At 45.6% G+C, this 24,503-nt stretch overlaps 4 protein-coding genes across 4 annotated transcripts in view; 3 read left to right on the top strand and 1 right to left on the bottom strand.

The window, feature by feature from the left end:
- Positions 1-5,265, top strand: part of asic4b (acid-sensing (proton-gated) ion channel family member 4b) — a 32,989-nt gene extending 27,724 nt beyond the window's left edge. The window contains exons 5-10 of the mRNA XM_035532895.1: positions 381-434; positions 670-823; positions 2,117-2,208; positions 2,874-2,953; positions 3,051-3,230; positions 3,546-5,265. Of these exons, the coding sequence (XP_035388788.1) occupies positions 381-434; positions 670-823; positions 2,117-2,208; positions 2,874-2,953; positions 3,051-3,230; positions 3,546-3,653 (668 nt within the window). The 3' untranslated portion in view covers positions 3,654-5,265. The remainder of the gene's footprint in view (positions 1-380; positions 435-669; positions 824-2,116; positions 2,209-2,873; positions 2,954-3,050; positions 3,231-3,545) is intronic.
- Positions 5,266-5,302: 37 nt separating this feature from the next.
- chpfb (chondroitin polymerizing factor b) lies at positions 5,303-10,838 on the bottom strand. The gene is made up of 4 exons (XM_027004618.2): positions 10,436-10,838; positions 9,004-9,571; positions 7,349-7,528; positions 5,303-7,099 (listed from the first exon to the last, which is right to left on the bottom strand). Exons 1-4 carry the CDS (start codon positions 10,735-10,737, stop codon positions 5,837-5,839), a joined length of 2,313 nt encoding a protein of 770 aa, XP_026860419.2. The 5' UTR covers positions 10,738-10,838; the 3' UTR covers positions 5,303-5,836.
- A 4,796-nt stretch (positions 10,839-15,634) lies between these two features.
- wnt6a (wingless-type MMTV integration site family, member 6a) lies at positions 15,635-21,261 on the top strand. The gene is made up of 5 exons (XM_027004709.2): positions 15,635-15,775; positions 15,895-15,997; positions 16,558-16,784; positions 18,117-18,379; positions 19,801-21,261. Exons 1-5 carry the CDS (start codon positions 15,679-15,681, stop codon positions 20,260-20,262), a joined length of 1,152 nt encoding a protein of 383 aa, XP_026860510.2. The 5' UTR covers positions 15,635-15,678; the 3' UTR covers positions 20,263-21,261.
- A 533-nt stretch (positions 21,262-21,794) lies between these two features.
- cdk5r2a (cyclin-dependent kinase 5, regulatory subunit 2a (p39)) lies at positions 21,795-23,605 on the top strand. Its single transcript, XM_027004701.2, has one exon. It carries the CDS (start codon positions 22,072-22,074, stop codon positions 22,996-22,998), a length of 927 nt encoding a protein of 308 aa, XP_026860502.1. The 5' UTR covers positions 21,795-22,071; the 3' UTR covers positions 22,999-23,605.
- Positions 23,606-24,503: the final 898 nt, after the last annotated feature.

The following is a 24,503-nucleotide window of genomic DNA, read 5'->3' on the forward strand; positions in this document are numbered from 1 at the left end:
GCTTCGCTCCACCAGGCTTCACTCCACAGAGCTTCACTCCACAGAGCTTCACTTCACCGAGCTTCACTCCACAGAGCTTCGCTCCACCAGGCTTCACTCCACAGAGCTTCACTCCACAGAGCTTCACTTCACAGAGCTTCACTCCACAGAGCTTCATTCCCTTTAGCATGCCACATTCCTCCCTCACCTCTCGTGGTTTCTGGGTGAAGGGTCACCGGGATCGATATTAAGAAGCTCAAATATTTATACATCTCATCTGGACATTTACCCACTACCTTGTATCTAGAGTTGAGTTGTCATTGGTAACAGATTGAACTCTGTGGGGATTCAGTTTTTTCTTTACAGTTTTCCACCTGCTCATGTGTGAAATTTCTCGGCAGGTCATGCTGACGTCTGCACACCCACCAAAGCAAAGTGTGCTGACAGGGCACTTGGTAAGACCCCATCCAGGTTTACCTCCCTAAACCAACACAACCTACCAAGGAACCCCCCCCCCCTCCCCCATGCTGATTACACACTGTTCTTTACTTATACTCACATTCTCTGTTTATTGAATACATGATATACTACAGTGCATCTGAATGAGTTATTGACACGAATGTGTAAGAATTATGCATTAATGCATTTCTACCACTGTTCATGTTAGATCTGTCCTTGTGTTTTTTTAAGCTCTGCTTGAGAAGAGTATCCGGGGGGTGTGTTCATGTGAGACTCCATGCAATGTCACTCGCTACGGGAAAGAACTCTCCATGGTTAAGATCCCCAGCAGAGGCTCCGCACGCTACCTGTCCCGCAAGTACCACAAAACGGAGGAGTACATCAGGTGAGCTGGACCACACCTCTACACACATGTACTTTGTATTTGATATACTTGTGAGGACCGCAGTCTTATTGCACAACATCTTTTAATATCCTATAGCCTAAATCTGGCTTCAATATCATTTAAAAACTTTTATTTGTAAAATCAAAGATAGGGTTTCCTTGACAGCAGATTTGTCACTGAGTAGTAAATGGGCCTCTTGTACAGAAATGTTCCTCATCACTCATTTCACTGTCATTAGACGATTACACAACATGCAACACACATACACTCATATACAAACCACAACACCAGTTCTAGTTGGTCAGCACTGGAAAGTGTCCACCCCTGAATATAATTAACTGAGTATTCAAAAAGAAAAGTAACAAAAAATCATCTAAAAAACAAACTAAATAATCAGCTGCTTAACATTTCCATGCCACAGTAGTCACTCTCCCTCCGTCCCTCTCTCTCTCTCCCTCCCTTTCTCTCTTTCTCCCTCCCTCCCTCTCTCTCCCTCCCTCCCTCTCTCCCTCCTTCCCTTTCCCTCCCTCTTTCTCTCTCTCGCCCTCCGTCCCTCTCTCTCCCTCCCTCCCTCTCTCTCTCTCCCTCCCTCCCTCTCTCTCTCCCTCCTTCCCTTTCCCTCCCTCTTTCTCTCTCTCGCCCTCCGTCCCTCTCTCTCCCTCCCTCCCTCTCTCTCTCTCCCTCCCTCCCTCTCTCTCTCTCCCTCCCTCCCTCTCTCTCTCCCTCCTTCCCTTTCCCTCCCTCTTTCTCTCTCTCGCCCTCCGTCCCTCTCTCTCCCTCCCTCCCTCTCTCTCTCTCCCTCCCTCCCTCTCTCTCTCCCTCCTTCCCTTTCCCTCCCTCTTTCTCTCTCTCGCCCTCCGTCCCTCTCTCTCCCTCCCTCCCTCCCTCTCTCTCCCTCCCTCTCTCTCTCTCCCTCCCTCCCTCTCTCTCTCCCTCCTTCCCTTTCCCTCCCTCTTTCTCTCTCTCGCCCTCCCTCTCTCCCTCGCTGCCTCTCTCTGGTAATCACAACATGTCTCTCTCAGTTTATGCCACTATTGTTTGTGAAATTGCTATATTGAAAATTAAAATGTAATTTGGCTTTCCTCACATGGGCTAAATGAAGGAACACTTTTTAAAATCGAAAGTGAAATTATGCTGTTTCCACTAATTATTTTTCACTGTGTATTTGGCCTTTTCACAATAAAAGCAATGCAATACACTACTGATAACAAAGAGGCTTGTTTCCACATAGATGGCTGACAGGATATTCAGTGATTCAGATAAAACTTAAGATCACTATCTCTGACATCTCAGAGACAACTTCCTTGTGCTGGACATTTACTTTGAAGCCTTGAATTATGAGACGATGGAGCAGAAGAAAGCGTATGACATAGCAGGACTTTTAGGTAAGATTATAACCACCCACTCATATGACATAGCAGGAGTTTTAGGTGAGATTATAACCACACACTCATATGACATAGCAGGACTTTTAGGTAAGATTATAACCACCCACTCATATGACATAGCAGGAGTTTTAGGTGAGATTATAACCACACACTCATATGACATAGCAGGACTTTTAGGTAAGATTATAACCACCCACTCATATGACATAGCAGGACTTTTAGGTAAGATTATAACCACACACTCATATGACATAGCAGGACTTTTAGGTGAGATTATAAGAACACACATATGACAGCAGGACCTTTAGGTGAGATTATAACCATACACTCATATGACATAGCAGGATTTTTAGGTGATATTATAACCACACATTCATATGACATAGCAGGACATTTAGGTGAGATTATAACCACACACTCATATGACATAGCAGGAATTTTTGGTGAGATTATAACCACACACTCATATGACATAGCAGGACTTTTAGGTAAGATTATAACCACACACTCATATGACATAGCAGGACTTTTAGGTAAGATCATAATCTCAGGATGCTGTTGCGATGCTGTGGGTGTTTTCTCAGAGTAAACATGCTTGGCTTTGCCTTTGGCTGCATGTGTTACTTTCTGCCTGATTCTGTTTTCGTCTGTGTGACATTTAGGGGACATCGGGGGCCAGATGGGGCTCTTCATTGGTGCCAGCATCCTCACAATATTAGAGATACTAGATTACATCTATGAGGTACTGTGTCCTGCTTCCTGTGTCCTGTGCCGTTGTTGGGCTGTGCAGCCATATGTCCCTGGATCTGCCTTCATACCTGTGCATGTCCCACATTCAGGTGGTCAAAAGCAGAATCAAGGCTTTTCAGAGACCACAGAAGAACCAGAACCAACAGATCCAGAGAAACCAGATCCAGAACCAGATTAAAAAAACAAAGAACCTCCAGGAACAGAGCCTTGGACCCCAGATGGTCTCCAGCAGCATCTCAACGGTCAGGTTAGAGGAAGTAAAAGCCCAAGTAAGTTTAATAAACACAACAAGCGATTGGTGGTCTTGTCTGATGCTTTAGTTTATTTCCCAAGACCCTTGTGAGAAAATGACTTCAGGAAAATAAATGTAAATATAATGTACATGTAATGTTAGACAATAAAGTAAATGTAATATTAGAAAAATAATCACATACAATTCAGAACAGTCCAAACTGGAAAAAAATTAAAACAATTTAAATACAGATGTTTGAAAAACTAATGATCTATGAGAGGCTAACCCTAACCCAGTGACGTTGTCTCTCCACCACTGACCGCTTCCTATGGTGCTATGTGTCGGTCAACAGGAGGCCAGAGATTTGATTATTAATCCACCCCATGGTGTGTATCCAGCTCCAACACTACCAAACCACCACAGCACGTACTCACTGGGGCAGCACGACAGTATCTGCTAGACGCTTCCTACAATAGACATTAATTACTCCCTGGACTCCGACCCCTGGACACAACCATTCAGTCAAAATCTACATGTATGTTCATAACCACTGTAGTTGCAGCCTGAGTGGATTCAAAGATTCACTGATTCCCTGACTCACTGAGGACCATGTGCTGACTCTCTGCTGTGGGGGTTGAGGCACACATCCAAGTATGGGTCAAACTGGCTGGAAGCGGCTGAAACTGGCTACACCGCATTAGTGCCAGCAACGCCCCGCCCCACGCTGCCCCGCCCCATGCCTACACATGCTCGCCCTGTACTACAGCGTCTAGAAATCACGTCTTCAGATGATCATGTGATGATTTTAAAGGTGTTTGTTTGGTTGGTTTGATGAACATTTGGGTGAATACAAGCAAGAAAAGTGTTTGCCATTGAAACTTCAGCGTATAATAGCATTCACCCAAACCTCACACCTACTTATATTTTCACAAGCAGCACAGAAAAAGTGAGTACAGCTGCTGTCACAGCATTACAGGCGGCATTGAAGCAGATGTTAGTGTGGTATAGCTGTGAATTCCCAGTCTTCATGTCCACAGAGGCCGAGGCCCTCGCGCTGGGTGTGTTTGTCCTCTTGTGAAAAGCACATGGCTCAGTTATAGTGCCAAGTGTACTGGTAAATCATTGGTTTGTGTTATTGTTATGTATAGTTTCCATTGTGTGATTTTCCTGGAATTAAAACAATGCTGGAGGCTCGGAACCAAACCTGGAGAACAACCCAGACAAAGTCACTGTATGGTCACCATGTCCTGAATGTAGCCATCACTACAAACCATTTTGTAGAGAAATTAAAATTGACATGAAAATGATGCTTTTTTTCTGTTATTTGTCAAGATAATGTAAGCACTAAATACTCTGATCCCAAAAAATACATTTTGCTATCACAATTTAACAGTAACATGCAACAAAGACACAGCTTTTTGTAGATGTGATGTGAAACAACATCTTCAGGCGTAAGTGGAATATTCTTAAAGTAGGCAGAGAGAGCACGACATGGATTAAACTGAAGAGTTTGCGCTTCAGGGAAATTATGTAGCTCCCTTTACTGCCATCTAGTGACTAACATAAAAACTACAACATTTTTAAGCAAAAAATAAATTTTAAAAAATCACATGAATTGCTCTCCATTCTAAAATGGTCATGTACCAACAATATAATCACAGTAATTACAGTAAACTCACTCTCCAAAATTATTTAGTACCTACTGCAGCTAAAGGAAAGCAGGGTTAGGGTTGGGGTCCACGACTAAACATCACTGACCACCACTGACCAACACTGACGAGAACATGAATCATTTTTCATCTTCTATATGAATATAAATGATCACAGCTGATAGTCACTGACAAAAACATCATCAGCTCCGGACAAAAGATTCTTCCTGCTTTAATAACAACAGTAGCTACTGCTTCTGAATTCTGCGTTTCAGTTCAACATACACTGCAATACATTACACATATAATCTCATTCAGCATCACTTTAACACTAGAGGACAACATCAGTTCCTTGCAGTGCTTGCGCGCGTGCACACACACACACACACACACACACACACACACATTCTCACACACAGGCTAACACACACACATACACACACACACACTAACACACACACACACTCACACACTATCTCACACACACACGCACACCCATACACACATTTACATTCAGATCACTGTAAAGCATTTGTTAAGTGTGTTCATATTTTAGTCAAGTTATAAGAGTGGAGCATGCACACATACACACACACACACAAGAACAGTTTTTAGATTCTTTACATGTCCTGAAACACACATCACAATGAAGGAGTGAATGAGAATGTTTAAAGGAACACATGCTGCACTCACAGCTGGTTGCCCCCGGCAACTGCAGCAAGCAAGGAAGTGTGGGTGGGAGACGGGAACTTCTTGCAGCATCCTGCTGTTACACAAACTCTTGGAGCTGGATGCTCCCACACGTTTCAAAACATTTTTGTTTCAGCTACGATTCCTCTTGCCTGTCAGTTCCTCAGCTAGAGGTCTTCAGAAGCTTCTCTCCTCCAGAGCTTCTGCCACGTCCACGGACTGGAGAGGAATGTTGGACGATGCATAGGAGGCCTCCAGCAGAGCATGGGAGCAGGGCCCGATCCGGTTCAGTCCCGTGCAGAGTTCAGGTGGTGCTGGTCTGTTCCTGGTCAAACAGGAGCATGGCAAGCTGAGACTGGGAGCCCAGGCCCCGGAGGTTGCCCTGGAGACAGCGTTGGAGTGCGCCATCACCGAGCTGCGGCTCGCAGGCGCATCTGCGGTGGGCCTGCCATAGGGCGGGCTCCACACCACGGAACACGTGCAAGTGCGAGTTGCGCAGAAAGACGTCATACGCGTCCACATCTTCCGACAGCTCGTCGCCGTGCGACTCAGCAGACTGGCGTGCGCGGGAGGCCACGTAGTCACCGTTGTAGAAGCAGGCTTCACCAAAGGCGTGGCGGTCGAAGTGGCCTGCCTCGCGCACCAGGTCCGGGGCGGTGGGTGGAGGCCCGTGCGGGTGGGTCACGCGCGGGTCGAAGGCCTGGAAGTGTACAGGGAAGAAGACCTGCCAGCCAGCGATGGCGTTCACACGGCAGCGGTTGAGGACGTCCCCGTTCAGCACCGTGTCAACCGTGACCAGCAGGAGTAGCGCGTCGGCTGCGTGTTTGCGTGACGCGGCGTCCAGCGCACGCAGCAGCCCTGGACCCTCAGTCCTCACGCTGACCCATGACACCTCGACATTGGGGTGGCCCCTCTCAGCCACCGCCGCCTTCGCCTTCAGCTCAGCAAAAATGTCGGCGGTCCCGCCCACCCGCTTGGCCTCGTCCGGATCGTACAGCAACAGGAGGGTGAGCGCAGCGTTCTCGCCTGCCTCAAACATGACTGGGCCACAGCGCTCCAGGAAGCGCAGGGCAGCCCCCCTCTCTGTGTGAGATACGGGCAGTAGCAGGTGCACACGCGTGCCCTCTGTCACGGAGGGCATGGGGATGATCTCCACCTGGCTCAGGGGCCGAACCATGTGCACACGCCGGGTGAGGGCCCGGCTGCGGCCCGACTCCGTCTGGGCGTGGAGCTGCAGGTCCAGAGTGTACTCCATGCCACGCGTCGGGTCAAAGCGGCGGTAGCCGTTCACCAGACGCGGGGCGCTCAGCACAACGGCAGGCGCATACTTCTCGCTGAGCTCGCGCACGGCCTCCTGGATTACGTCAGCCACGTCCTGGCGGTCGGCCTCACTCAGCTGGCACTTAGGGGCACCGTCAGCACAGGAGAACAGCTCCTCCTCACTGAAATATTCCCAGCGCAGCACCTCGAAGCGGCTCCGGGGCCAGAAGGGAGGCGGCACGCCCACGGGCCACGCTGCACTCCTGTTGCCATCCACAGCGCAGCAACTAACACGCTTCATCTCCACCTGGAGCATTAAAAACATCACTAAAGAATTACAAGTATTACAGATATTAGAAAGCACAAGTGAGACATTGCAGGCTGCTGTGAAACTCCATCAGAACGTAAATGTAAACAACAAAGAGTCCCTGTTAATATATGTAATATAGTACATGTGTTAATATACATATATGTGTTAATATGCATATATAGTGTTAATATATATGTGTACATAATGGAGCAGGATCCCCCGAGGGGGGGGGGGATCTGGACTCACCTGCAGGTCCTGGATTTGCTGGTATGTGTCCTGCAGCTCTCTCTGGGTGAAGGATCTGTGCAGGCGATACATCTGCTCTGGACTCACAGGGTGAACAGTCAGGGCCTTCTGCAGGTCCACACGTTCCACTGCATTTAGCACTGCGCTCTCCTCCATTTCAAAGGAATTATACTGAAGGCCCTGGGATTCCAGTCACATCCAGATATGATCCAGTGACTATACTTTACAGCCCTCATACGCATATACACAAAGTCTTCGTTTTAAATAATAGGTTATATGCTGCAGTAATCAACTTTACAGCTGCACAGGTCTTACCTGGATCTTATATTAGAGAGCGTATTTGATTCTTTAGTTTCTGGTTAAAGGTCAAGCTCGACACACCCTGGCAGGCAGCTGAAATTCCCTTTAAGTGTCTTTTCGTAATCACCCCAGTTAAGTTAACAACTGCCAGGGACTAGGGACCAGCCCAAGGGAGGCAGCCATGGCTGCAGTCTGCAGCTCACACACTCTGGGGACCAGTCAATCCAGTAACGTGGCTCTCTGGATGCTCGTAAGATCAGACACATGCAAGAGGTCTGATGCCAAAAGTACTGACACACATGTCTGTGGTACTGTTTGGTGTGGAACTGCCCTCTGAAACCTCTTTCGTTGATATGCCTTTTCTTGATGAGATTGATGGTTGTCTCAGCCAATGAGAAACAGTGATTAAGTACTGGGGTTTTCTGCATGTAATTTCCACAGAGCAGCTGGCCTTGATGTACTGGAAGGACAGTGAAGCTTCTCCCTCTACACGAGGCCACAGCTCAGTGTGTTCAGTCCAGAGGAGACTTGCACACAGACCACGGCATTTACAGCATTTTTAAAAAATAATATTTTTAGTAAAACAACTCTGTCAAACTCTATTTAACACATCACCCTGAACTCCACAATCACACTCTGACCATACATCTCATGACAGTTTCTCTGCATTGCATGTGACTCCATGTCAAAGCATAATTTTAAAGGTTTTGCAATCTCATGACTGTGTGTTTTTAAGCTGAGCCTCGAGCCCAAAATACTGCCAGCCATATCAGGCTCTGTGCCTCGACACAGAACAGTGCACCCTCTCATAGAACCCAAAGGCTCCTGGGTAATGTGGTTTCCTGCTGACACTCCAGAGATCAGGCTGAAAAGGCAAGTTACTTGTGAGCACCACAAACATGAGAAACCAGCACTGTGAAATGTTTACTTTAGCAGTGCTTTTCTGATTTAGGAGCTGGGCAGAGCATGTCTGTAGACCTGCACTGATGAGACTGTCCAGGGCACATCTGTAGACCCGCACTGATGAGATTGTCCAGGGCACATCTGTAGACCTGCACTGATGAGACTGTCCAGGACACGTCTGTAGACCGGCACAGATCAGACTGCCCTCCGCTACCTCCAGCATCACGAGGAGAATACACTCTAAACGCTTTAACACTGACTTTTACCAGGTGCCACAAGGACCACAGTGCAGTCACTACATGCAGGTTACACTCGTCAGCACACCAAAACTTATCTTAGAACGCCAAGAAGCCAAAGCTGTATGATTTAATATGAGGAAGGTGTGAAGAGGAGAAACCGAATAATTACAAATGAACATAACATCCGGATTCTTCCCCAACACCAAGCCATACCTCATGCTGCTCCACGCAGCTGATGCCCGTGTAATCAACGATGCAGCGTCCCAGCCACTCGTCAGGCCTGGCGCTGGCGACGTGTGTTCGGCACGGCTCCAGATATGGCTGCAGCCTCAGCAGCAGGGCTCTGGACAGAAGAATGCCTGCGCCTCCACGGCAGTACCTCCCCGGGGCCTCTGCGCCGATGAACTCCTCAGGCTGGCCCATGTACAGCCACCGGTCCATGCTCAGGTGACTGACCAGGGCCTTCAGCCTGTCGGGCTGCACATACGTGTCATCCCAGAGCAGGTAGAACCAGTCGTAGTCGGCGGCGTGGCGCTCTAGGAGATAGCGCAGCACCTGGAAGATAGCAGGCCCCGAGTGCTCTTCGCCATGGGCGAACACGGGCATGCCATGTGGGAGCTTGGGGCCGTGGCTGCCAGTGAGGAAGACGACGTGCCCTTCCACATGGTGCCTGAGTGTCCGGTTAACGGCTATGGCCTGTGTGCTCAGGCTGGTCTTAGATGTCAAGATCGCTACAAAGAGCCGCTCACGGATACCCAGTTCAACGCTGGCATACTTGGCCCTGATGTACAGAAATATAAGAAACACATTTATATCAGCCCTTTTAACCATAGCTTAGTCTAGATAAGTACAGCTCAGCTTAATGTCTGAAATCACATACTTAAAATTCCCAAGTTAACTAATTACAACTACACTGGACATTATCTATTATCTATATAATAAAAGACTGTATCTTGCTTTGATACGATACAGACTGTATCTTGCTTTGATGCCTCTTTCCAGTCAAACACGTCCCCCAGTGCAAAAGACTAAGGTGTTTAAAGAGCAAAACATCTTGGGCTTACAATCTGAGGAATGTTACTTAAAGGTCACTCACAAAAAAACATTGTTAATTTTTTATTTGTTGTGTTGTAGTCTTGCTCAAAAATATTTGTAGATGTTGCTCATGTTTTTGATGCATTTTAAAGATCGTTGCTAAATTGTTGAACCATGACCGTCAGTTTAACGTAAACCCAGAACAGCGGGTCAGAAGACATTACAGATCACAGCGGAGCAGGACGTGACAAACGCCTGCGTTGTTTGGTTCAGACGCTCTCACACTCTAAAAAGGGCTAAAAACCAGGAACAGCGCTGGGGAGTGAACTGGCATCTTATATGGGCACTGGGGAGTGAACTGGCATCTTATATGGGCACTGGGGAGTGTCACCTTCAGGACGCTAAACTTTTAATCATAGGAACAAGGGCAGACATGACAAGTCTTGAATCACAAAGGCTGTTCAGAGCGCAGAGGGAAAACCAAGGCTGGGTGGAGGTGCTGAAACATCTCGAGCAGCCATCAGCCTCAAAAAAGCCCCAAGAAGTGGTTATCATGAGCTTCAGAAAGAATCGAACAGAACCGACATAGTTTAGGAGGTCTTACGCCTACCTGAAAACCTTTTTCTGAGGACCTTGTGGGGCGGGTTGGTTGTAAGAAACTATTCTTGGACGGAGGTCTTCTTCGGTATTGCCGTTATCTGTCGTACCGGTGGATATGGAGCTCGGTTTGCGAGCCCCCTTCAAGCCGTCCGGCTGGAACACAAGCATCTCCTCGGTCGCTCGGACTCCGTCAGAGTCACAGTTCTCGTGCACCCACGTTACGCTCAGTAGACTCAGAGTAAAGCCCAGAGAGACGCCGACCAAAATCGGCCCGATCGGTCGGACGACCGAAACCAGCATCGCAGTTCTCATGCTGACAAAAGGTTCCCGGTGACTACGCGCTATCTACGTGCGCACCCGCACCCCGTTTGGAGAAGGGGAGACTCCGGCGTTTTCGGGACATGCAGAGTGGATAAGCGCGCCCGCACTGCTCTCTGACGTGTCACCGAGCGGGACTCCACCTCTCGCGCCGACGTCAGGCAGGGTGTGCTGACCGCTCCATCCGACGAAGGCACGCAGACCAGAGTGCTATCTGCCCCGCGACCGAGCACGTTCTGACCTGTGTTGAGTCGCTCGCCTGAGGAAACCACCTGGCAACTCATGAACCTTTGGCCGAAGTGTCCCAAAGTGATCCGAGTCTGGATCTGAGTTCATTATAGTCAGGACCGTTGTTTCACGGTGTTTATGCTGAAACCGGTGTGATAATGTTAAGCAGTGCAGTACATGGTCCACATTTAAAAATCAGCTACATTTAAAAGTCAGGCGTATTTGGCGGTTATTTGTTTCGTGAATATTTGCACAATCTCATCTGAACATCGCGCATCTCCTGTTCATTTGCGGGCCCGGTTATCTCTGAAGGGGACGGCTGTGCACGAAACAAACGTTTGCCACGTGTGTAAAAACGTTTATCTATATAAAAACTATATGTACAGAGCTGGTTTGTGCAAAAATCTGCCTGTAATGAACATGCACAATGCATATAGACTACCCTCATTTTATTTTACTACCTTTTATACACACGCACACGCACGCACGCACACATATGTATTCATTTAAAGGTTGCCTGCTTGTTATTATCCAATTTTAACCTGCTATTGAGAAACAAGGACAGTAATATCAATAACCATCAATCGGTAACCGGTGTCCCCTCAGAAACAGCCCCCAGTCAACACACCCCGCCAGGTGATCTGTCTGCTCAGAGTCCCTGTCCTGCTGCCTGAGGGACTCTTTTTCTGGGATAAAACCAGCGTTTGACCTTAAGAGCTTTGTTTTTTTTTGTGTGTGTGTGTTTTTTTTTTTGGGGGGGGGGGGGATTTGTTGTGTGTTAGGGGGTGGAATTCTAACCACCCTGCTGCTTTCTTGAAAGTAGTTGTAGATCCCTAACCCTAAACCTCAGTCTCGAACCCATTACACTGTAGAAACATCTGAACATATGTATGTACACACACACACACACACACACACATATATATATATATATATATATATATATATATATATATATTTGATACATGAATTGATTATATACAAATGACAATTATAATCTGTAAAGACAGACAATACACAATGCATGTGTTCATTTATATATCAGTGTCATATGCTGATAATCTTTAAAGATTTTGAATCTGTTCCTATTTTTAAATTCACACAATGAGTAATAAAAATAAATATACAAACAGATACAAAGTGCCAAATAAGTGATACGAGATCATTCCTACAGGTCAGAGATGGTACGGCTCGGAAAACTGTGTGGAATTAAACTCTGAAATGAAAGCTTGGAACGGAACAGCTTCGTGTCCCCCAGATATGCTCTCCCAGAGGACACTTCTCTTGACACCTGGGTTTTTGGGGATTATCTGCTCTTAACTACTTTAAGGTGACCTGTTTATAACCTCTGACCTCTGACATTAATTTCAGCCATAGGCCTCAGGCTTCACCTTGGCTTAATAAAGCACTGTAAAAAGTGTTAAATTGCTCTAAAAGAATGCACTGATTTTGTTCTGTCACTAGATGGCAGTGTTATTCCAAAGTGTACTGTTATTCCAAAGTCTAATTTTTACTGTGTCCTAAAATTCTGTGAACTATTGTTCATCTTTCCAGCTGCTACATACTGCAGCATATCAGTCATATATGTGAGGGACCTGAGATATTCCTGTGAGATATCTGAGATATCCCTGTGGGAGATCCTTGTGGGATATCTCTGAGATATCCCTGTGAGATATCTTTGAGACATCTCCAAGTAGAGTTAGCATAGCATATAACCCTGTTATAACATACAGTATCTCTACTATAGTATACAACTCTATTGTGGTGTATAACTCTACTATACCATATAAGTCTGTTATAACATACAGTATCTACTATAGTATACAACTCTACTGTGGTGTACAACTCTACTATACCATATAACTCTATTATAACATTTAGTATCTCTACTATAGTTAGTATACAACTCTACTGTAGTGTACAACTCTACTATACCATATAACTCTATTATAACATTTAGTATCTCTACTATAGTTAGTATATAGATCTACTGTGGTGTATAACTCTACTATACCATATAACTCTATTACAACATACAATAGCTGTACTACAGCATATAACTCTACTGTGGTGTATAACTCTATTATATCATATAACTTTATTATAGCATACAGTATCTACTATAGTATACAACTGTACTGTGGTGTATAACTCTGCTATACCATATAACTTTATTATAGCATACAGTATCTCTACTACACCATATAACTCTAATCAGGGATGTAATGATCCCAGTTAACTGATCAAAAGTCCGATTGAATTACCAAGAATTAGAGAAAGAATTTAGATATATTCACTCCTGTAGTGAGCATGACAATGGAGACAAAAGAGCAACAGAGCAGGACAGTGATGATGATCCAGGGCTATAGTATTCAGCACTCAGCATTCAGCACTCAACACTCAGCATTCAGCATTCAGCACTCAGCACTCAATATTCAGAATTCAGCACTCAGCATTCAGAATTCTGCGACAACTATCGCAGCCAGTGGGCCTGGGCACTGGCATTGTCTATTCACAGCTAACAGTTTTCATCTGAACCCGGGCGTTGTTTACTGTGTCCAGAATAAATGCACGGAATGTACACCACAGTTTACCAAATAATGTCAGTGCAGTGCTCGCTCCGCGCGTGTGCCCCAGTCACATGACCCACCGCGGCTGCTGTGTTCTCAACGACTTCACTGTTGTGGACAGGAATGTGAAATGCTGTCAGCTACATAGAGTCTTTTATTATGGGATATTATGGGACTCACCAGGGCAAACCGTGGCACGCAATCCACAGGGCATTTTTACAAAATATTTGATTAAGGGGTGAAAACAAAATGTTTCTTCCTGTCATGAGATGTATGTTTATCCATAATAATTATAGCAGCAAGTGGACAGAGTGGTGAATGTGGTCACAATGATTTGTCATCTCTCTCTGTCTGTCTCTGTCACTCTCTCTCTCTCTCTCTGTGTGTGTGTGTGTGTGTGTGTGTTTCTGTGTGTGTGTGTGTGTGTGTGTGTGTGTGTGTGTGAGAGAGAGAGAGAGAGAGAGAGAGAGAGAGAGAGAGAGAATGCATCAAAGAAATCATTAAATTGCCAATTATGCACAGTTGACCTGAAACCTGAAACCCCCTCAGTGAAGTTGGGTTATTTAATACTGATTCAGTCAGGGTGGAACCTCCAGTTGGGACTGAATTTACCCTGTTTGGACGCATGCGCTGTCACGGCACGCGCACCTTCCCACTGATCACGTGGTATGGCCCGCCACGTGCAGTGGGAGTTTATTGTTGACTGTTCAGTGTGACTGCCCCCTTGTCTGTTGCCACACCCCCTTGATAAACACACACCTGCACTGTGCTTAATCTTTGTTTGTAGTTAAACCCTGTGTGTTGTACCCCATGCGCTCGGTCATTGTACATGTTAGTGTGAGCGTGCGCGTGCACCGGTTACCGGTTGTATTCGTTTCTGTGTTTATCTTTTGCATCACGCTGCACGAGATTGTTATATTGAGTGCCGTTAACAGTTATCGGGTCTCCGTGTTTTGGTGTGTGCGTCTCGGACCGCACCATGGGCCCAAACCCCTGATCTGTTCATATATTTGAGGTCATAATCTAATATAAAACTAACAGCTTGGTACAATCACTGATATCCAATTCTTTACTGTGGATAAGAACAACTGGTAGTCAGACACCTAATTATACACAGACGCATTTTATCTGACGTTTTATGCAGTGAGGCAATACTTGAATTATTAGAATGACGCCCGTATATCTACAGAGCAGGTAGTCCATATTAGGTTTCATCAGGGCTTTAAAAGATTTGTCATACAGTGGGTTTGAATAGTTGGATATTTAAATGATAAAATACGTAATTTATGTGAACAGTTCAATAAATGTTTTAACCTAGGATGATAAACCGACTTTTTCCAGCAGAGGGCACTGTAGCTTCCACACAATACATTTTCTGAAAACCTTTTAAAAACATATTTTATAGATGTTTTTAAAACAACAACAACAACAACATGTGTCATATGGAGGTGAACGCTCTACAACACGGAAATGGGAGATTGTTCTTCCCTCTGCAGCGCCTGTGCTTGATGGAGCGTGCCGGTGAATCAGAGCTGGTCCAGGAGGGCGCGCGACATTCAGTCTCCTACGGCGCGCGGAGCTTCTTGAGCCGATAGCAAAAACCATCAGTACATGTGTAGAGGCGGAAGAGGTGCCAAGGTCAGCAAAAGGCAACACAGTTTATGAGAAGTTGAACTGAACTGACAGTCGAGCATCATTATACCAAACTAAACATAAGAACTCATGAAACCTAGAGAATAAAAAGAAAACACAGAGAGTACTGTTTAGTGTGTGTGTGTGTGTGCGGGCGCTACAATTGCATCACAGCGCTTGTTTTCCATAACAAAAGCGAGGTTACTGGGTTTGCCATTCAGTTGTTACATTAATATCAAACATCATATTTTACTTCAAACTTGTGAAAACATCTCCGTTTGTAAACTTCGACTGCGATCTTAGACAAAGATCACAGCACGTCAGCAAAGGTTGCCCGCGCGAAGTTTGGCGCTCTAATCGCAATTGCCCCGCGTGCGCGATTACTCAACTAGGCTCGAACTACACTGAACACACGCGTGCGTGCGTTTGAGGTCAGGACGCATTTAGGAGCGGCTCGCGGAGGTAACTCAATTAGCTGTCAGCGAGCATTTCTGGACTGATCCACATGCTTCAGCCTCGCTGCCACGCGCGTGCTTGTCTGCAGATGTTTCCAGCAACTTCTCTATATTCACCGACCGTGGATTTGAAGCGGAAGGTTCACGGTATCTGCATGGTCTCGTGGCTGAAAACATGCGAGCTCTAAGGTTCAACAGCTGCAGTTGGATTTGCCTTGTTTATTAATTTTGTGTTTTTGTATTTGTTTTGTTTTTTGCTGGTTAAGCCTACTACACGGCGGTGAGCTCCTGCATTATGCTGCCAGGGCAAGCGCGTTTCCTTCTCGTGTTTACGCTCGCGGGGCCCCTCAACATTTCTCTTCTGTGCGGGTAAGTTTGAAGTTATACCTGATATATTAATATCATGACATGATGCCTATATACTCGCCAGCGTCTATTAGAGACCCTTAGCTCGTGCATACATGCGTTAGCCCTCGATTAGGCACTGGGGCCCACGTTTGCCAGTCACTCTGTCCCACTCAACGCTGCTCAGGTTCTGAGCCTGCTGCTGACCAGATGATAGTTGGGTCAGTAGGTCATTGCGGAATGAGATTAGGGTTAGGGCTAGGGATAGAGTTAGGGTTATGGATAGGTTAGGGTTAAGGTTAGGTTAGGGTTAAAGTTAGAGTTAGGTTAGGGTTAGGTTATGGTTAGTGTTAGGGTTAGAGTTAGGGTTAGTGGTGTGAGTGCTGAATTTACACATCTGTCGGTCTGTCCATCTGTCTATCTGCCTCCTGCCACCAATCAAACCTTTTTTCTTTCACAAACACTATGTGAACAACCTCTGATAATGTGTAAGATTGCATGATTACACAGTTCACTCCTCAGGTGTGTATGTGAGTATGAATGCTGCTAGAAACCTCCCTAACACAGCTCACCTCCGCACACAGCAGCGCTATGGCAGGAAGCCCCCTCCTCTTTGACCCCAACAGTGTCTGTCGGAGGACCACGCACCCCAGCAGGCTCTACGCCAAGCTGTGCCAGACCCAGCCTGAGATCGTCCAAGCAGTGGCAAGAGGTGCCCGGCTGGGCACACGTGAATGCCAGCACCAGTTCCGCCACCAACGGTGGAACTGCACAAGCCACAGCAAGAGTGTGGGCAAGCTCCTCCAGCAAGGTGGCAAACTCGCACAGCAAGAGTGTGATTGGGGTGTCATTTATTTTGGGTGTTATTAATACATTTGGGATAATTAATTACAGCATTCTTTTGATTTCACAATGTAGCTAAGGTGTTCATATTAATCCCATTGCTATAAAAATATTCAGCATTTACCTTTAGCAGGTCGATACTCTTAAAAAGTCCTTAGAGATCAAGGATAGAGATGTCTGCAATGGAAAAAAAGCAAATTTTTCCAGTAGAATAATCTGCTTTAATTCACAGAAAGAGAATGTGGCTGGATCTCTTTTCAGAGGGATTTACCGGCATGTCAGCTGCTGCGTCACTGTGGATGGTTCTCTGCTTAGTCACAGCTTATTCAGGCCTCTCTGCTTTTTACGGTGGTACAGCTTTTGGAGTTGGTCTATCTTTTAGAGTTGGTTTATGACAAGGAACACAGTGTCATCTCCTCTTTAACTTGTAATTCTGATGCAGGCCATGAGAGGGCAGGACTTCTTAATGCCAGAGAAATTGGTTTGAGTTGTAATTTCAGTAAACTGGAAAATTCCACCTAAACAGGTACTTGAGTTTGAGGAATGGTTGTGTTTTCTTGCCTCTAACTTGAGATATGCTTCCTCTCTGAGACGCCAGAGGGACCCTGTCATCATTACACACCTGCATGAGCAGGTCTGTGTGAACAGGGCTGTACGAGCAGATCTGTGTGAACAGATTTGTGTGAGCAGGTCTGTATGAACAGATTTGTGTGAACAGGTCTGCATGAGCAGGTCTGTTCGACTAGGTCTGTGAAAAGATTTGTATGAGCAGGTCTGTGTGAGCAGCTCTGTGAACAGGTCTGTGAGCTGGTTTGTGCAAGTAGGTCTGTGTGAACAGATTTGTGTGAGCAGGTCTGTGTGAGCAGGTCTCTGTGAACAGGTCTGTGACAGTAGGTCTGTGTTTGATAGGCAGAAGGGGATCAGCACCTGGCAGGTCTAGATGAAAGAGATGTGCAATGAAGGATGAAGGTGCCAGGCTATTTATGGCTAATAATATGGCTAATAATATAGATATACTGTCTCAGTACAGTACTGACCTCTCACAGGTCATGGGGTCAAATAAGAATTTACTGGGATGACCACATGTAAATCTGTGTTTTGCCATTATAACTCTCACTGAAAACAAAGGAGGAAAAATATGAAAGTTTGTCTCAAGAGTTCTTTAATATAACTGGCTGACAATGTATATTATTGCATTCATCATAGATAGAAGACATGGATATAATAAACGAATCATCGTTAATACGTAGACAATTAAAGTCACTAATTTTTTTCTCACTTTTTGTTCCTTTTTTCTCAGATATTCGTGAGACAGCATTTGTTAACAGCATCATAGCTGCAGGAGTGCTGCATGCAGTAACCCAGGCCTGCAGCCAAGGGGAGCTGCTGCAGTGTGGCTGTATGACCCTGGAGCAGGAGCAGCGCTGGGAGTGGGGGGGTTGCGGAGATGACGTTGACTTCGGCCATGACGTGTCCCGCCACTTCATGGACAGCAGGAGGCGGAAGGGCAAACGCGATATCAGGACCCTGATCGACCTTCACAACCAGGAAGCAGGACGGCTGGTATGGAAAACGTTGCGTTTCATTGGCTACTCGTACCCTTAACAAACAAGTGGGGTTTTACAGAGCGAGCAGTTATGGATGTGTAGGTTCGGTTCTTTATTACAGGTGTTATTATGTCATCTTTTTAGCAAGGCTGGCCAATTGATCTATGTGGAGAGATTATAGTGGCAGGGTTAGGGTCACAGTTAATTCTAGGGTTAAAAGTAGGGTTCATTCTAGTGTTAGGAAAGGGGTTAATTATAATGTTAGGAATGGGGTTAATTATAATGTTATGAATGGGGTTAATTATAATGTTAGGGACAGGGTTAATTCTAACATTAGGGATAGGGTTAATTGTAATGTTAGGGATAGGATTCATTCTAGCGTTAGGGACAGGGTTCATTCTAGGGTTAGGGTTAAGTCTGGTGTTAGGGACAGGGTTAATTCTAATGTTAGGGTCATGGTTAATTATAATGTTAGAGATGGGGTTAATTCTAGAATTAGGGATAGGGTTCATTCTACTGATGGGGTTAGGGTTAATTCTAGGTCATGTTCTGCTGAGAAGCTTTCTCGGGTATTGTTACGGAATCTAGGGCTGTTTACTTGGACAACATTGGTATGAGGCTGTGGTTTACAGGTTTAGTGTTTTAATGAATCCAGTGTTTTGGGTCCAGCGTAGATTCTCAGAGATCTGCAGCCATTTGCAGGAATTGGACGCATTTTTACCATCTACCACTGTTTTTCCATCAACACTGAGCAGTGTGTTTCCTGCCCCTAGAGCAGTGGTTGCTCAGTGGTTAAGGTGCTTAACTTGTGATTGAAAGGTTGCCAGTTCAAGTACCACCACTGCCAAGTTGCCACTGTTGGGCCCCTGAACAAGACCTTTAACCCTCAGTTACTCAAGTTGTACTCAGTCATAATTGTAAGTCGCTTTGGATAACAGTGTCAGCTAAGTGTCATAAGTGTAAACGTCCACGCTTCACTCAGGCCCATGCAGAGGGTCTGAATGATCATCTTACAACATGCATATATGACAGAAAAGAAGTTGGAAGTTGCAGAAACTATCCTGTAATCATATTTTAAGCATGTACAAGATTAGGCTAAATACACATACATACCCACACCCACTCACTCACCCCATATGAATTCTGGCTGTGGATGACATGTAGATGATGTAGACATGTAAAGGATGTGTTTATATGTTTTAAAAAGAAGTAGTAGTTCTTGGACAGACTTGCTTGCGCATGTGTTTGTGTGTGTGTGTGTTCATGCATGTGTGCATGAGCGTGTGTGTGTGTGCATGCGTATTTGTGTGCATGTGTGTGTTTGTGTGTGTGTTTGTTTTTGTGTGTGTATGCATGTGCACGTGCATGTGTGTGTGTTTCTGTGTGTACGTGTTTGTGCGCATGTGTTTGGGTGGGTGTTTGTGTGTGTGTATACAGGCTGTGAAGGCTCACATTTGGACTGAATGTAAATGTCACGGCTTGTCCGGCTCCTGCACCCTGCGCAGCTGCTGGAACAAGATGCCCCTCTTCCGCCATGTTGGCGATCACCTCATGCATGGCTTCCACGCAGCTGTCCGCGTGATGGGCAGCAATGACGGCAAATCCCTCGTCTCCCTGGACCCTGATGTCCCGCCCCTGGACACCCACAGCCTCGTCTACTCGGATGAATCCCCGGACTTCTGTGTGGCCGATCGCATGATGGGTTCGGAGGGCACCCGGGGGCGTGTGTGTAACAGCACGGAGGTGGGGCCAGGATCCTGCCACTGGCTGTGCTGTAGCAGGGGACACGTGGATCAGACTCTAGTGTACGAGGAGAACTGCCACTGCCAGTTTCAGTGGTGCTGTGTGGTGGAGTGTGAGAGGTGCACTGTGCGAAAAGATGTCAGCATCTGCATTTAGACTGTCCAGCACCTCTAGCCAACCTGCCTCTACAGTTTGCATTAATCAGTGCAATAAAATATTGGTTAACACAATAGAATCACGTACCACTGCTATGACCTTCCAGAGCACTATGGATCTTAATATTGCTAAGTTAGCAGTAGTAGCTTTTATTTATTCTCTGGCTACTACTATTATTACAAATATGCAATACTGCCATCTGCTGGTCCAGGACTGTATTTATGTGAAAATAACAAAATGTTTTGTAGAAACTTTTTCTGTCTATAGTTATGTTCAAAAAGAAAACATTTTTAAAAACACATCTGGAAAAATATGAATATTGTGTAAATGATAAGACAATTAGTTATTTTGTGTATTATAACACTAATTGGATTTTACTGACAAAAGGGAAATAAGAAAATAATGGCACAGCAAGTTCTTTTAACAGTTTGGTTTATGAAAGCTTTTGGTAGAACAGTCTGAAGCACAAATTGCTGAAGCACAAATTGACAGCTACCAGTTTTTTTGGAGATGAATGAATCAATGTTTGTTCAGATCGCACTCTCCATGGTACTGAATCAGTGATTTTTCATATGCTAGGCTATGACATCAGATTCAGATCAACAGATACCAGACTCTTCACGACCTATGCAAGGTGTCCTAGACGAACATGAATGAGCAGTGAATAATGTTCCCTTGACTAAAGCTGAAAACATCATGTACTGGTACAGAAAAGCTAAATATAGGACAGTGGACGCCTGTCCTTACCAGCCGGTTAAAGTGACTGGTACAAGCTGCGCACTAGGTGGAGTAATTGTACGACTTTGTAATTCCTGGCACTTGTCTACGTTCAGAGAGAGGAAGGGGAGAATAGCGGTACATCTGCACCTGGGCTAGTAGCAGGTAACTTAATTAAAGTGGCACGATTTATCACTGCACCTTGTTTAATTAAATGGGTGTGTTGAATGAAGTGTTGACTTGTTTACTTTTCTGTTTTACACATTTTCCTCTAGATTTTAACACTTTATTAATGCTGCAAATCCTAGAAGCTCTAAATTAACAAGTTAACAATTTCTCTCTCTGTTTCTCCTTTGTTCCTTAATTCTCTCTCTGTCTGCACATAGGTGAAACATGTTTGAAACAGGTATGATCCGTTGTCGTGAATTTGCTTCCACATTTCTAATCTTTTCTTCTTTACATCTTTTTTTTTTCCTTTCAGCCTTAAAAATTAAATTATTCGTTTATAAATCCGTGCTTGAGCGCATGTTGGAGCCTTACGTTTGATGTCATCCTACAAGGCTAATCTTTATATACATTTTCCTATAACTGGTTAAAATCCAAAAATAAAACAATTTTCCGGAGTAAAAATATCTGTAACTACAGGTCGAAACTATAAACACAATCAGACGAGAACTAGGTCGACGATTCTTTTCCCGAATTTTGTGTGGTGGAACAGTTTGTCAGTCATTTTACATCACCCAGGGATTGGAGGACTGGGGATGCCTGTGTCGCTATACCGTTAGTGTTTTTGCCCGGCTACAAATCTGAGGTCCTGCCCATTCCTCGCGCTTCGTAAGGCTGCGCGCACAGTGGGATGCAGAAGGAGTGGCAGAGCGCGCGCATGAATGTTGCAGGCTCACAAATTCTCTAGGTACCGTAACCTCTTCAGTTCAACAGCTGTGGTTTTCTCCTCACTGTCTATGGCATGGTCCAGTGAACCGTAAATGGACGCGAATCTCTGAAGTCGCACCTCCCCGGAGAAGTCTGTGGAATATAAGGCGAGACATAACATTCCGCAAGGCCGGTGGGTGTTGGTCGTTAACTGCAAAGATGGGTACGGTGCTGTCCATTTCTCCCACCACCAGGAAAGGAGGGATTCTTGACGAGAAGACGGAGGGTGGACACGGGGCAAGTAGCAAGGCAGAGAAAAGCCTGAAACGCCATTCGGTTCTTATATCTGCCCTGACGTGGAAGCGGATAGTAGCCGCATCGGCCAAAAAGAAGGGAGCGAAGAAAGTGAACCCAAATCCTCCCGTGTCTCAGATCCCCGTGGACCAGCTGAATACTGAAAACCTAAAGAAATCTCAGTCAGGCTCTGAGCGTAAAAAGCCTGGACCGTTAGCGGTTCCGGTGCCGACCGTTCCTGATAAAAGCCTTCGGTCCAGTCAAACCCAGAACGGCTCACAGAGCGGTAAGCAGCTCCTTTCGGTTCAGAGGCAGCCGAGTAGCCGTTCTGTCGTCTCCCCTCGACGGGTGATCGTCCAGGCATCGACTGGGGAGCTGCTCCGTTGCTTGAGTGAATTTATGTGCCGGAGGTGCTATAAGCTCAAAGAACTGAGTCCGAACGAGATCATCCTTTGGTTCCGAAATGTCGACCGTTCGTTGCTTATCCAAGGCTGGCAGGACCAGGGTTTCATCACCCCCGCGAACCTCGTGTTCGTCTACCTGCTCTGCAGAGAGGCGATAACCGAGGACATCTCCAGCGAGTACCAGCTGCAGGCCGTGTTCCTCACCTGCTTGTACCTCGCGTACTCCTACATGGGTAACGAGATCTCGTACCCGCTCAAGCCTTTCCTCGTGGACACCAACAAGGAGGTGTTCTGGGAGCGCTCTCTGCGGATCATTGACAAAATGAGCGCCAAAATGCTACAGATCAATTCCGACCCGCACTTCTTCACCGAGGTTTTCCAGGACCTCAAAAATGAAGGCGGCCCGAAGGAGACTAACGGAAAATGGACAAGTAACCTGGATCGCTAAGACTGGCTTATTTTCCCGGGAGAGAGAAGCTCTGTTTCCGCTCCACACCCGTCTGGAAAGGGCGGGTTGGATGTAAGGCCTGACGGGTGAAGGCGTGAACAGCATTTCACGCTGCTGCCGGTGAACGGACAGAGGTCTCCGCATACCTCCAGGACAGGGGCTTCATGTTATTAGATGTGTACAATACTATCACTTTGACCCTGTTAATGTCACGAAGGGGGTTCTAGGGTCTATTCATAGTTTACGTAATGCATGCTTAAAGTATTCTAACTGTATCTTCATTGTGGCTTTTTAAAAGAGAAAATGCTACCTGCTATCGGGCTACAGTGAGAGCTGTATAAAATGTTCGTGTGTGCGTCAAAGCTCAGATCATTTATTTCTGTATTCGTTGGGTTTTTAGATCCAGTGTAGTGAGCTGAGCTGTCCAAGGCGCTGGCCTACGGCACACACTGCTCGCACGTCTCCTGTGGCGCCTGATGCTATCTGTTCGGAAGCTGAATGTACTATTTTACAACAAAACGATTCTCTACCGTCAAATGTGCCAATTGTTATGGTATAAAACGTAATGTTTTATATTGTATATTTGAAAATATATGAAAACAAATACTGTCCGACTCCTTTTCTATTCCTTTAATTTTTGTGGGATATAATGCGTTTCCAGAGCGCCGATGCTGAACTAGTGTTCCTTCCTAAATTCTAGATCTCGAAGGTTTTTACTTTTTTGTCAAGCTACGCCACATGGACACAGCAAAATCATAAAGCTGGAGAACTGAACGCTACACTTTCCCCCGCTCGGTTTGGTTCTAGCGAGGCAGGGTTTATTGACACGACGCGTTTGAAAAAGCAACAGTGTGGGGGCAGTTTGCTGGAATCTTTACGTCATTGCTTGGCAGGAAAGGACGTCGTTGGTACGGTCGAAATAATTATTCAGATAAAGATAAATAAACCTCTATAACGCAAAGCTTAATTCTAACCTTTTGATTCTCCAGCAGCGCTTGTCGTTTTGTGTAGACCAATTATTTACTTTAGTCAGTTTACGTTAAGTTACAAAATAAAAACTAAAATTTTAGGAAATATGTTAGAGGGCAGTCTGTTTACTAATGACCTGTTAAGGTTTGGGTTTGTTTGTGTGTGTGTGTGTGTGTGTGTGTGTGTGTGTGTGTGTGTGTGTGTGTGTGAGAGAGAGAGAGAGAGAGAGAGAGAGAGAGAGAGAGAGAGAGAGAGAGAGAGAGAGAGAGAGAGCACATCAGAAGAGAACGCGCTCGTAAAGGCCGCTGACCGTGGTGCTGAAACCGTTTTGTTGGCCTATTAAACCAAACGTACTAATGTTCCGCCTTTTGGGGTCTGTTTTATTCACAGTGCAGGGGTTAGTTTGTCTCTTCGGGGCACAATACATCGTTGTGTTATGAGATTGTAGGTAATTAAAAATCAGCTGCCTGTTTAATTAACAGCCGAGTGGAGGCAAGTGGAGTTTTGAAATTCTAAAGCTCAAATACTATTTTCAC

This window comes from Electrophorus electricus, chromosome 1, assembly GCF_013358815.1.
Source record: "Electrophorus electricus isolate fEleEle1 chromosome 1, fEleEle1.pri, whole genome shotgun sequence".
Taxonomy (NCBI): Eukaryota; Metazoa; Chordata; class Actinopteri; order Gymnotiformes; family Gymnotidae; genus Electrophorus; species Electrophorus electricus.